This window comes from Molossus molossus, unplaced genomic scaffold (genome assembly GCF_014108415.1).
Source record: "Molossus molossus isolate mMolMol1 unplaced genomic scaffold, mMolMol1.p scaffold_m16_p_3, whole genome shotgun sequence".
Classification (NCBI taxonomy): domain Eukaryota; kingdom Metazoa; phylum Chordata; class Mammalia; order Chiroptera; family Molossidae; genus Molossus; species Molossus molossus.
In genome coordinates, this window is record NW_023425366.1 from 19430689 (window position 1) to 19443926 (window position 13238).

General features: G+C 31.6%; 1 protein-coding gene across 1 annotated transcript in view; it reads left to right on the forward strand.

The window, feature by feature from the left end:
* The window catches only part of CDH9 (cadherin 9), an 81916-nt gene that overhangs the window by 41489 nt on the left and 27189 nt on the right, over nucleotides 1-13238 (forward strand). Inside the window, exons 2-4 of the mRNA XM_036279430.1 lie at nucleotides 5078-5372; nucleotides 11256-11375; nucleotides 11954-12121. Coding sequence (XP_036135323.1) covers nucleotides 5078-5372; nucleotides 11256-11375; nucleotides 11954-12121 — 583 coding nt within the window. The remainder of the gene's footprint in view (nucleotides 1-5077; nucleotides 5373-11255; nucleotides 11376-11953; nucleotides 12122-13238) is intronic.

A 13238-nucleotide genomic window follows, 5' to 3' on the forward strand; every position in this document is an offset into this window, starting at 1 on the left:
CTTCTAGACACTTAGTACATATGAGTAGATCTTAAAAAACAAACCTGCTCTAATACTGAAATCTCCCTAAGGACTATTGATTCTCTTTCTCTGGAAAACCCTAATACAAATGTTATTGATATAAAATGAAACTTATGTATTTATGTATTATATTATATGTACACAAAATTGATTCTCTTTCTTGGGAATTTATATATTGTATACATTATATTATTATATGCAAATATATATTTAATTTATAGTATTATCCTTACATATTTTATATGTTATATTGTTATATATTACATTAGTACATCTAAACACAAATAACAAAGAATTGGCTTATGCCATTATGGAGCCTGTAAAATCTCAAGATCTTCAGTCAGCCAGCTGGAGACACAGGAAGGCTAATATAATAGTTGAAGTCTGAGCCAGTGCTCGAGAACCCTGAGAGTAAGCTATGTCACTGCCAGTACTGATCCAACACGGACAGGGAGAGAGAGTAAATTTTCTCACACTCAACCTTTTGTTGTGTTCAGAACTTTAATGGATTAGATGAGGACCACATTGGGGGAGGGCAAACTACTTTGCTCTGTCTACTAATTCAACTGTTAATTTCATCAAGAATCCTCATCAGACACAGCCAGAAAAATGTTTAGCCAAATATCTGGGCACCCTGTTGACCAGTCGGGTTGACATATAAAATTAGCCATCACAGATGTGTTTTAAATTTTTAGTCTCTTTGCATGTACATGTTTAATGTTTTTCAAATTTCTAAAAAATAAAAAATACTATAGTGTGGCAAAACTAAAAATGATACTGTTGAAACATAATAGTTAGCAATTTAGAAATTTACCCAGAATTCATTGAATTTTCAATGTACTTATTCAAGTTTGGAAGAGGCAAATTAAGTTTTTTCCAGAGAAGGAAGACTACTTGTTTCACTGAGATCTGAAGAATATAATTATATTTTGGTACTCATATTTCTTAAGGCATTTTATATGGGTTTTATTCTACAATAGATCATTAATATTTATAAGATTTCTACCTTATTCTGTTTCAGTGAATCTAAAAAAAATGTTAAATTTGGCTTCATGTAAAATATTTTACATATATAGGCTGTTATATAATAAATTTTACTGTTGATTTCTATCAATTCTAAATGTGTGATTTAAAATGAATAATGTAAACGATAAAAAAGTTTAGTATGTTAAGAAAATAGTTATTGTTTTTGTGAGATGGCACCAGAAAATAAATATTGGGTGGATTCGTTCTTAAAATTAAAGACAATATTTTAAAATGTGTTTAGTTATGTATAAAATATTTTGTAAATGGTACTCTAACAGAATAAAGAGCATTATATAATATATCATGGCAGGAACTAAAACAGGTAGGAATAGGTTAATCTAAATAATAATGATTTCAGTATATAAATTACTAAAATTATATCATTCTGTTGTAAATGTTTTATTTTATAACTAAAATCAATAGTTTTAGACAACAAACTTATTCTGAAAATCTTGTAATTTCATTAATATTTTCATTTCTCTTGGACAAACAGCATGATTTTAATACTGAATTTTCCTTGAATTTTTAAAAACTGAATATAAGCCAACAAAGAAATAATAATTTTAAAATAATAAATAAAATTGAATGTAAGCCATTCAGAGAAAGTGTAGTGATTAGGATTACTACCATGTTTGTCTAACTATTTTTACAGTCTCTAAAATATTTTACAAGAGAAAATATGTTTGAAAAAAGAATTGTTTGCATAGATATTTGAATCTAAGCAAGACTAATTTAGTTTCAGAGACACAGATTCAGTTCTCTGTATATCCTAATCTACCACAATAAAATGTTAAGTGAAACATTTATTAAATGCAAAAATAAAGGTATAACACAATATTGAATTATAACATTATCATAATTATGTTAAATAAATAAAAAAGTAATTAGGAGAGACATATAAAATGTAAAACTAATTTTTATTTGTATGTATGTGAAATTTCCATTGAAATTTTATAAAAGTATGCACTTGTTCCTTCTTTTTATTTTGACTACGTACTAATTTCCATAGAATAAGCTTTGGATAGGATTTCTTTGCCCCACAGTTTTCAATAAATTTTAGCACCACTTCTGATTTCCATTGTTTCAATCTGAAAATATGTATGACAATATGGACTATCGACCAGCCTCTCATGTTTCTGAGCGTATATAAATGAGAACAGTAAATTATAAGCTCTGGGAGACATTTCATAGTTATTTCATATATTGTTCTTAACTAGTTTTGTTTATTTCATATATTGTTCTTAACTAGTTTTCTTTAATATAAATTAATTCATAAAACTATACAAGATATGTTCAAGTTAAAAATAAAAAAACATCAAAAAACTGAATAACTGCTTCCAATATTATGTATTTGTAGTTAGTATTTTTATAAAAATAAAGATATAAAAAGTTGAAATTATACTCTAGATACTGTATTTTAACATGAATGCCTTATTTAAATGACTTAAGTTCAACATTTCATGATTTTAATAGCTACAGATAATACAATTGTACATTAATTAGCCTAAACAGATGAATAAGGTAAAAATTTTAGCTGTTTCCACTAATTGTGCCAAATTAAATAGAACTTGTAATATATATCAATTCTCAATCAACCCACCTATCAATGTTTTCATCCTTTCCTAATTATTTTCTCTTGTTGAAATTAATCTCTTTCACCCCCTGGCTGATGTGGCTCAGTGGTTTGAGCGTCATCCCATGGACTGAGAGGTTCCAGTTCAATTCCCGGTCAGAGCACATGCCGGAGTTGTGGGCTCGATCCCCAGTGTGGGGTGTGCAGGAGGCAGCTGATCAATGTTTCTCATATCGGTGTTTCTATCTCTCTCTCCCATTCTCTCTCTCTAAAAAATATATAAATAAATAAATTAATTAATTAAAAAGTCTCTTCTTTTCTTCTCCTCTCAGAAATAAAAATACTAGTAATACAAGAGTATATGTACACAATATTTATTATAAAATTCTGGAAGAAGTATTTGAAAAATGCAGTTATTAAAGAATGTTATTGACAAAGAGATTTCTAAGATGTAATTTAAATGAGAGGCAAATTTATATTATTTATTGTCTGATTTTTCCAGCAATAACTGATCATTAAATCTGTTGTAAACATATTGTCCAAAAAAGAGAAAATATTTAGTTTTTGACATGTTGCAATTCTAGCCATTTAAAAAACTCTTTCTCTTTTATTTTACACTTTACTGGGCAGAGTAAACAATTTCAAATGCATATTATAATAGAAAAGTGAAATGTGCTCCAGAGTTATAGAACAGCTATGTTGATTCTAATCTACAGAGTCAGGAAAAGTTTTTCTAAGAAGAAAATTTTTAAATGAAAAATGACAAACATTTAACAAAAATGATAAATGCAGAGAAGAAGAAGGATGCTGAATGGTGAGAAAAAATATGCAAACATCAGGAATAAAAGTTGAAACAGGTCTGAGAAATGAAGAAAATAAAACAAGGTGGTAGCAATACATGTGGAGATGAGGATGAGGTTATGGACAATTAATAAATTTGGCTACAGAGTCCAAACAACTAGAATAACAATAAAAGCAAAATTATTTTAAAAAGAATAGTATCCCCATTAATAAAAGAGGCTTAGTAAACACACCCAACCACACACACAATTTGCCCAATATAACACCAAATTAGCATGAGACTAGAGCTGGTTTGTAAGACTTTCGAATCATGATTCTTACCATGTGTCATATTGATTTTGAAGCTTGAAATAAATTGACCAGATTTGTGATGTAGATAAATCAACTTCAGCAAACCAAGAGGGGAGGCAGGCATCAATTAGGTGATTGTTCTAGTGGTCTAGTTAAGATACCGTGGAAAACAAAGCAAGGTTGCTAACATACAAATGGAGATAGATAGATGGGTCATGAAGACATTTCACAGAAGAAAAGGCTGAAGATGGTTGTTTTAACTTTGGGGTTGCAAGTGAAGGAGGAGCAAAATGTAAATATCAAGTTTTTAATTTGGGTAAACATAAAAAACAGATTCAAAGAGTCAAATTATGAACAGATGGAATGGGGCACCAAAGAAATAAGGAGAACCAGGATGTAACGGGAATTGTGAAATATGTGATCGATGACAACACAGCAGACATGGGCTAGTGAAGACACAAGTTCCAGAACAGTGTTAGGTTGCTAACTCCGTAAGATTATTTTCCAGTGCAAAATCTCTATGAATACTTGATTCATTTCACCTGTTTTAAATGCCCAATGTACAGCCTTATACATTAAGAAGTTTATTTCTAAGATGGTTATGTGTCAGAAGAAAGAAGATAATTTATGAAAAAATCCTCATATTTTCCTAGTTAGCTATATGGTCAGTGGAAAAGCCCTGTATATTTTATATTACTTGAGATTTCAAATGTCCATAAAATCTCAATTTCCGAAACAACAACAAAAAAAGAGAGAGAGAACCTTGTGTTTGAAAGAGTACCTTCGCAAAGTTCCATAGAAAATAATGCATGAGATTAAAATTATTCTTTTCTGATTGGTCTTTCGGATGACAGAGCTTGTGGATCTACAGACAGTATTATACTGAAAGGAGGTAAAATCACTTCAAAGTTGCAATGTATTTTCTAAATCTATCTGCATAATAAGTTCAGATATTCCCCATATCTCTTCTGTTCAGTTTAGTGATTTTGAATGTAATTAAGAGTATATTAATATTTTACACTCAAGATCTAGGTTAAGAAACATTTTTCTTGTTAAGGTACTAGAGCTTTAAACAGCAGTAGCATTTTATTAAAAATATTTTGGAAACACTGTGTTTTGAAGAAGATCTGTTCATTTTCATTATATTTTAAATTTGGTCCATTATGGTGTATAAATATAATTGTTTAAAATTTTGAGAATGATAAAACTGAAATGCTTTAGAAAACCACAGTGAAAACTCTGATAATCATTGCAATCATTGTTCCAGTGACGTTACGCAGAGATACATTGATTTGTGCCAAAATTATTTTTTCTTTAATAACAATGCAAATATTTATAGAACTCTTTTTTTCTACTTCTCTAAAGCTTCACACTGATCAAGATAAAGGAGATGGAAATTTAAAATACATATTAACAGGAGATGGGGCTGGCAATCTATTTGTTATAGATGAAAATACAGGAGACATTCACGCTGCAAAGAAATTAGACAGAGAAGAAAAGTCCCTGTACATTCTTCGTGCCAAGGCTATAGACAGAAAGACCGGGCGGCAGGTGGAACCTGAATCTGAATTTATCATTAAAATCCATGATATCAATGACAATGAACCCAAATTCACAAAAGACTTATACACTGCCAGTGTTCCTGAAATGTCTGGAGTAGGTAGGTATATGCTAATCCATGTAAACTAATTTTTTATTTGTTTATTTGATATGGTAATTATTATGGACATTCAGTTATGATATGTGGCCTCTTTCAAGTTAAGAACGACAACTGAAAACTATTTAATGTTAACGATCTCACTTCTATATATTTCCAACAGTGTACATCTTAAAGTTTCCTGCTATGTTGTAACTGATATCTAAAAAGATTAGTATTGAGAGCAAGTATTCCCTTGCATTTCAACCATCATTTCCACCTCCACTCAACTGCCATTCAAATGGCAGTCAAGTTGATTGTATTTTTGTCTGAAATGAATGGAAAACAAATAGTATTGGCAGTTTGGGGCTGTTTTGCTCAAATCATTTTGTATAATAACAACAAATGCTTTTGCAGTTGACAAATTTCTTTTGATCATCTAATTTGATCACTGAAACAACTTAATGCTGTAGGCATGAGAAACAGAACTTCAAATCTGCATTCTGTTAATTAGGAACCCAGGAATCAGAAAGATAAAGCAACTGCATTAAGATCAAATAACCTGGTAGCATAAAAACAATATTTCAAGTCTTGTATGTTATTTTAGTTACTATAGTGCAAACTGAAAATAATTGTTCCATTTTTAAGGCTGCTCATAGTTTTAAATACCATTTGTTATGCAATAATTTTATCTTTATATCTGACTACATTTAGCTCTACTTATATGAAAGGTTTTGATGTGTTAATGAGATATATCATGACATATTTCTAAAAAGACTCAGTAAAATAAGTCTTTATAGCATCCAAACTCTGAAACTGATTTTCACAAATTAATGCTATTTAGTTGAATATTATTTTAAAATTGGCTTTAAGTATATAAGTTTGATGTTATTATAATTAATACATGTTTCAGTCTAAAATAAATTCCTTATGAGAAAAAATAAACTTATATCCATCTTTAGTGAGTGATTGATTTAAAATGTTTCTTAACTCTGCCATGTAGTCAGAAGAACCAAGAGTTGGTAAAAAAAGAAAAAAGAAAAAAAAACATAATTTCCTCTAACATCAAAGGAAGCCTCATCTGTCTGAGAAAACTACAGTTCTACTGCCTTTTTGGGCATTTATTTCAATGATGTGAAAGGGATGTACCAAATTAGACAGGAATTCTATGCAATCATGAAGCCTAGGATGAAATATGAGCAGCTGTGTTTTCTTTAATAATTTTAAATAGCTATTATCCTGGTACAGTTCCATGAAAAGTACTGGACAGGTCTGTAGAGGTCAACCAGTGCACCAGTGTAAATCTACATCATGATCTCTTTGTGGGCTTACATTTGAGATGAAGATACAGCTAAAAATTATGCTCTCCATCTCAACTTCCTATTCATGAGCATTTTTAAGCAGTTTGGTTTTCCAGTTAACACACTTTAATTTTTACAAAACATTATTGTTTTTTCTTGTATATATGTTATTTTGCGAGATATTTTGATGCTTAATAGTACACACACTTTGATTTTTCCTTCTCCAAAAAGGTATGATATACCTATAGGAGTAAAAAGTGTAATTGAGATAACACAAATATTTAAATATGATACATTTAGATAATAATTGATTTAAATTTGTATAACTTCAAATTTTCAAAATATTACTTTATTTTAAAAAATCACAATATTTATTAGAGACTTCTTTGTTGTTGACACTATTATAGATGTCTTCCATCCCACCCCATTGCCTACTTCTACCCAGTCCGCCCCTCCCCCTCCCCGAGCCTTCACTACACTGTTGTCTGTGTCCATGGCAAGGCATATATGTTTTTTGCTAATTTGATATTTAAACTAAGTAGCCTGTGTTTTCTGTTATATTATTTTGTGTAGTTAATGGAATATTTTCATCTAAACAGGGGGAGGCAAAAATAGGTTTACAGTTATAATACAAATAAATAATACAATAATTAATAAATCATAATACAAGAATCAACTCTATTTCTCTTACAACTGTAAATCTACTTTTACCAACCTTTGTATATATAATTCAAATATTTCTTTCTCATTTGAAAAACAAATACAGTATAGATTAGTACTTATTACGTATGTAATAAGATCCCGACTGGACTAAGCATTTCTGTATAGTATTTTATTTTTTGAAAGCCCTTCTCTTATTAAATACCCATAATAAAATATAGAATACATAAGTTTATGCATAGAGGAAAGCTTGCAGATTATCTTGTCCAAAACACCCTTTTTGTAAGGAAATCTATATTTTATTTATATAAGATTAAATTGTAGACAGTACAATTTTTTATTATAACAAGCATTAAAATTCAGAATTTGGACTATTGCAATTGCATCACCTCCAAATTTATAATTACAAAAAAGAAAAAAAATCTAAAAAACAGAGGCAGCAGTATGGCTCTGGTTGCAACTTTTGATACTAATAAAGATAAGAACTACAGGTAAGACTTAGTCCTATGGTCCTATTTATAGAGGATAGGAATTATTTGTTATTACTAATATTGACATCACTGCACTAATTAGTTCCTCCTTGGACCACCCATAGACTTTGTATCTTTGTATGTGTATTCATCTTTAAATCTATACAGTATTTACATGTAGAAGATATAATACTTGGTTTAATTATATCTTTTAATAAATAAGAATGAGCCCAAAAGAGTTAAATTGACTTGCTCCAAAACACACAGACATATCTTTTTACTATACTGGTGTTTTTTAAAGGTTGATAAATGCAGTAATAGCTGGATAAATATAATACTTAACTGTTTTTCTCCATTGCAAAATAGTTATGCTTGGACAAAATACAGTTTGAAAAACTTCTCATTTTATACTATTCTTTTTTTTTTAATCCTCACCCGAGGACATTTTTCCATTTTTTGTTCAGATAGAGTGGGAGGGAAAGAGAGAGAGAGAAACATCGACGTGAAAGGGACACATCGAGTGGTGGCCACCCGCACAACCCAGCCAGGGCCGGGGACAAACTGCAACCGAGGTATGTGCCCTTAGTGGGAACCGAACCCAGGTCTCTCTGGACCGCAGGCCAACACTCTAACCGCTGAGCCACACCAGCCAGGGCAAAATTAGCATTTTATTTACTTTTTGTTTGTTTGTTTTTTGGTACATGCCCCTAGTGGGAACCGACCCCCGGACTCTCTGGTCCACAGGCCAATGGTCCAACCACTGAGCCAAACTGGCCAGGGCTCATTTTATCCTATTCTTAATGATGCCACAAAGCACCATTTTCTTACTTTATTCTTGTAATTCAAAGAATTAAAATTAAATACAAAATATAAATTTGCATCTAATTAACACATTGATAAAAAAACAAATAAGAATAATAAGAGGAAGGAGGGGACGGTATTTTACAATGAGAGTTTTGAGCACTTTTTGGTAAGTTATTCTCCTACCTGATTTTAAAAAAATAAAGATAAAATCATTTTATTTGGAAGATGTGATATTTTCTGCCTTTTTCTATACAAATAACCATTTTCAGAAGGAAACTAAAGGGTGATATTTAGGAACTCTGTCAGACTATGTGTAATGCACGCTCTGACAGTTAAAGCCCATGCATAATCACATAATAAAGAATGCCTCTACAAATGAAGTAGTGCACAATGATTCATTCTAATAGTACGTTTATTATATTAGTAATTTTCATTTAGATCAAAGAGTTGAAAACTGGTTCTATTAATTTTGGAGGTAGAAAATTCTAATGAAAAGAATGAGATTTATTTTTCATAATGTACCCTTCTTTTCAATGTTATCGACTGGTACTCTACACTGTTCTCTTCTTCCTATCTATTTTTGTCTTAATATATTTGTCTCTTCTTCTTTTTCTCTCTCACCAACCCTTCATGCTTTTTCCCTCTGCCCATGTTTCTCTCAGAATCATATGCTATATTTCATTTTATTTCTCGAAATTATGTGTCCCTCCCCCCTTTTAATTAAAATCCAATGATTCCAATTAACTCTTGAAACATGAAACACATTAGCACCTTTTGATCAGAATACATAATCTGGGTGATATATGAGGATATAAAATGAAGAACAATGAGATGGATACACTTTGATTTAAATATTTATAGAAGATCACTGATTTTTTTTATGGTCATCATATTTTTATTATAGGTTATCTAACAACTTTCTATATTTGAATGCACTCATCTTCATGTAGGCAAATTTGGTGTTTTGGGATACATGCTTTCTTATTGACCAGGTATTTCTCCTAGCGTGTCTCTCAAAAACGTGTCCAGTTCTCCTTCCACACCATCCACCCACCAAGGAATTTCCTCTGTAGTTGTTTACAGATCACACAAATAACTCATCATTGAATCCCTCGTGTCCTAATGCAGGAACATATTTAGAGGTTCACCACCTGTGAATTCAATTTGTAACGTACAGTCATACCCTAATGCCAGACAGGCCTTTTACTAAATGAAGTTTTCATTCCTCAAGCTGACTAGGTTGAATTCACCCTTATCACCTCCTAGGTGTGTGGTCATGAGCAACCTCTATAGGCCCCAAGGCCTGCATACTATGTTTACCATTAAGGTAAAGAAATAATACAAATCAAGTGCTGAGAACTCTGCACATTATTGTGTGTGTGTTTGGGGGTGTGTGTTACTTTATCATGTTTGCTCTGGTCTAGCTAGGATGAGTGGGTAGTTTTTATGTCTGGGTTGGACTGAGGGAGCTGGGGTGCACCCTCTCACAGGACATAGTAATTCTGTGGCAGCTGAGGAAACAGAGGCCTCAGGAGGAAGAACTCAAGTTCTCATCTTTTGATAATTAATTTCCAGAACACATAAAAAGACTTGCTAAATTCATATGTTAGTATTCAAATATATCAGTGGGAAATGAGCTATTAATTTAATCTTAATGCACAACATATTGAGTTTTTGAATTTGCATTCACATATAAATGCAAAAATGTGAAAACATTCACCACAACTCAGTTAGACAGGTTATGAGTGTCTAATGTATGTGGGGTATTAAAACAGGTAACAGGGTCAATTTGAAACTTGTCCAGCCTAAGGAATTAAAAATCTATGTAAGAATCAGATTCAAACATTTGAACATTTATATGTAGTATACTAAAATATGTCATACAAACACATTTTTCCCAAGGGAGGCTTCAGTTTATAGTAGTTTTACAACCATGCTTTGGCTCTTTATAAAGACCTAGTGAAATATAAGAAAAGTCTATCAATATATTGCATTGTGTTTAGCTCCTGAAGCTAGCTCCTTTAAAATTTAATACTATTTTAAAGAGGATTATTTGTGACAAAGTTTAAAGAAAATAATTTAAATTCTGTAAAATAAAATTAAACAGAGGGCAATGTTAAATTGTACTATTGCATGTGACAGAATTATATGCTTTCTTAACTATAAGGGGAAAATCTATTGATTTACATATGGGCAATAATAACATGTAGCATATCTAGAGGTATAATAAAGTATGACTGTTAACTACATTTTACAGGGAGGCAAAGACACTTAATAATCTTATGTATCTTGAACATAAAAGAAAAACTTTGCAGGTCAATTTTATACCATTAAAGAAAATAAAAACAAGGCCTCTCCATTTTTCATTCTATTTACAATATATAGTTAATTTACGAGTAAAATTCACGATTTGCTTTATTGTATTCATCATGTGATAAGATATGTTTTTTTATTTTCTTAGATAGTTCAAACCATAAAAACAAGGAACTTTTAAATTTAAAAAAAATAATAAAAAAGTGAAAGATTTTGTTTTTTTGAGGCAGCATCATTGAAACAAATGTCTTCCACCTAAGCATGGTCTAACACATTACACTACCAACAGTAATTTTCAGAAAGATAGTTTCGAATGTTGGCGTATTTAAGTGTCTGTGTTTGGGTGGGGATGCATGCAGGTACATCTGTTATACAAGTGACGGCCACGGATGCAGATGACGCCAACTATGGAAACAGTGCCAAGGTGGTCTACAGCATTCTGCAAGGACAGCCATATTTCTCAGTGGACCCAGAGTCAGGTAATGATATTCAATACTCGGTCTCTTTCTTATATAAGGCATCTGGATGGACAATTAATTTGTATATTTGATGTATTTTAAAAGTTGTCTATTCAGTATCTGTTTCTACTTCTTCCCTACAATTATTACGTGAAAATAAAAGCACAGTTCTTGTCATTTAAATAGATCATTTGAATTATTAGCTCTTTGGACTGTTTATTGAGTTTAAATGTATGATACCAACTACAACATTTCACAAAGATGCAACACGTTATGTGTCATAGGAAATACTCAAACCTAAAGAATGTGACAATCATCAAAATTAAGCTTATTCATCTGAGGATTTTTTGAAGTTATTACTTTATTCATCAAAAGGATAATCAAATTGATTTAGAAAAACTCACTTCCTGAACAGTAGCCAATGGAAGAATCCTTTCTGTTCTGTCAATTAAGTTAATTTTTTTATATATTGAAATATGGATTTAGGTACACCAACATTTTATCTGCTTGTTATGATTAATTTCTGTAAAATGGACCTTGCACACTCAATTTTAAAATCCGTGATTACATTATAAAATATTTCTCTACTTTTCCAAAAGGCATAATAAAAACTGCACTACCAGACATGAGCAGAGAAAACAGGGAGCAGTACCAAGTGGTTATACAAGCCAAAGACATGGGCGGCCAGATGGGAGGCCTTTCCGGGACCACCACAGTGAACATCACCCTGACGGATGTCAACAACAACCCTCCTCGATTTCCCCAGAGTAAGAACAGTCTTAGTGATCTCATATCAGAAGGCTTTTCCAACACACTACAAACAGAGGCTAATATTTGCTCTAGTGGTTTCACTACTAGTTTATGCATAAAGGCAAATCCACAACAGCTACCCCTGCAATATATCAAGATTCCCCACAAACTGAAATTCATTATAATCATTTTCATCAGTGACTAGGTAGCAAGAGAAAACATGAACATGATGTTCTTTGGCAACTTTATCCTCTTCTGTTTTTAGAAGAACTGTAAAGTTTTCCAAATGACCTCTCCCAAACTTCACTATGACCTGCTCGTTTTTTTTCTTGTCTCTTTCTTGGTTAGGAGTGTGGACTGTCAAATCTGACTGCCTGGCTTAAATCCCCTGTCTATCATGCTTGTCTTCCTCAGTTCTCTTGTCTGTACATAAGAATTATCATTGCTTATTTAATTGATTCTAAAACACAGAATTGATGCTTTAACAATCTCTGATACCAGATACTGTATAAAAGTCCATGCATGTTGGTTCAATTGGCAGCATTTTATTTTCCTTCTTAGTGGTAGGTACAGCTATGGCATACCTTGGTGGTGATGGCATCTGAGACATGTGAAAGTTTGCTGGTATCTGCTACTTACTTATGAAGGTTCAGTCAGTCAATGCTCTTTCAGTCGTCACCCGTTTGCATACCATGAGGTCCTGTGAAAACAGATCCCCACCCATGCTTTGCTGAAAATGTTTCCATTTTTTAGTAAATGAATGTATAAAGGACCCCATCTTAAAATGTTTAATTAAGGACCTCAAATTTCAGTTTATGATACTGATGCCAATACAGTAAAACATTTTTCCAAACTAATCAAATTTAAAGTATTTGATGATTCAGTTTTGGATGGCGGACTTAAACATGTGATAAATGTTAAAAAATAAAATTTGCTAAGAACAAAACTAATATGCCTAATTAACATACGTCTATTTGTTTTGACTTTCCTTCGATTTAAATCAAAGGGTATGATTTAATGAATTCTCAAGTGGCTTGCCATTCTGTAACTCTATTATAAACTTAGCAAAAGTTTGGAACTACAATAGTAATAGCAAAAATGTTTAAGAGCGGGCCCCTGAGCTAAGTATATTAA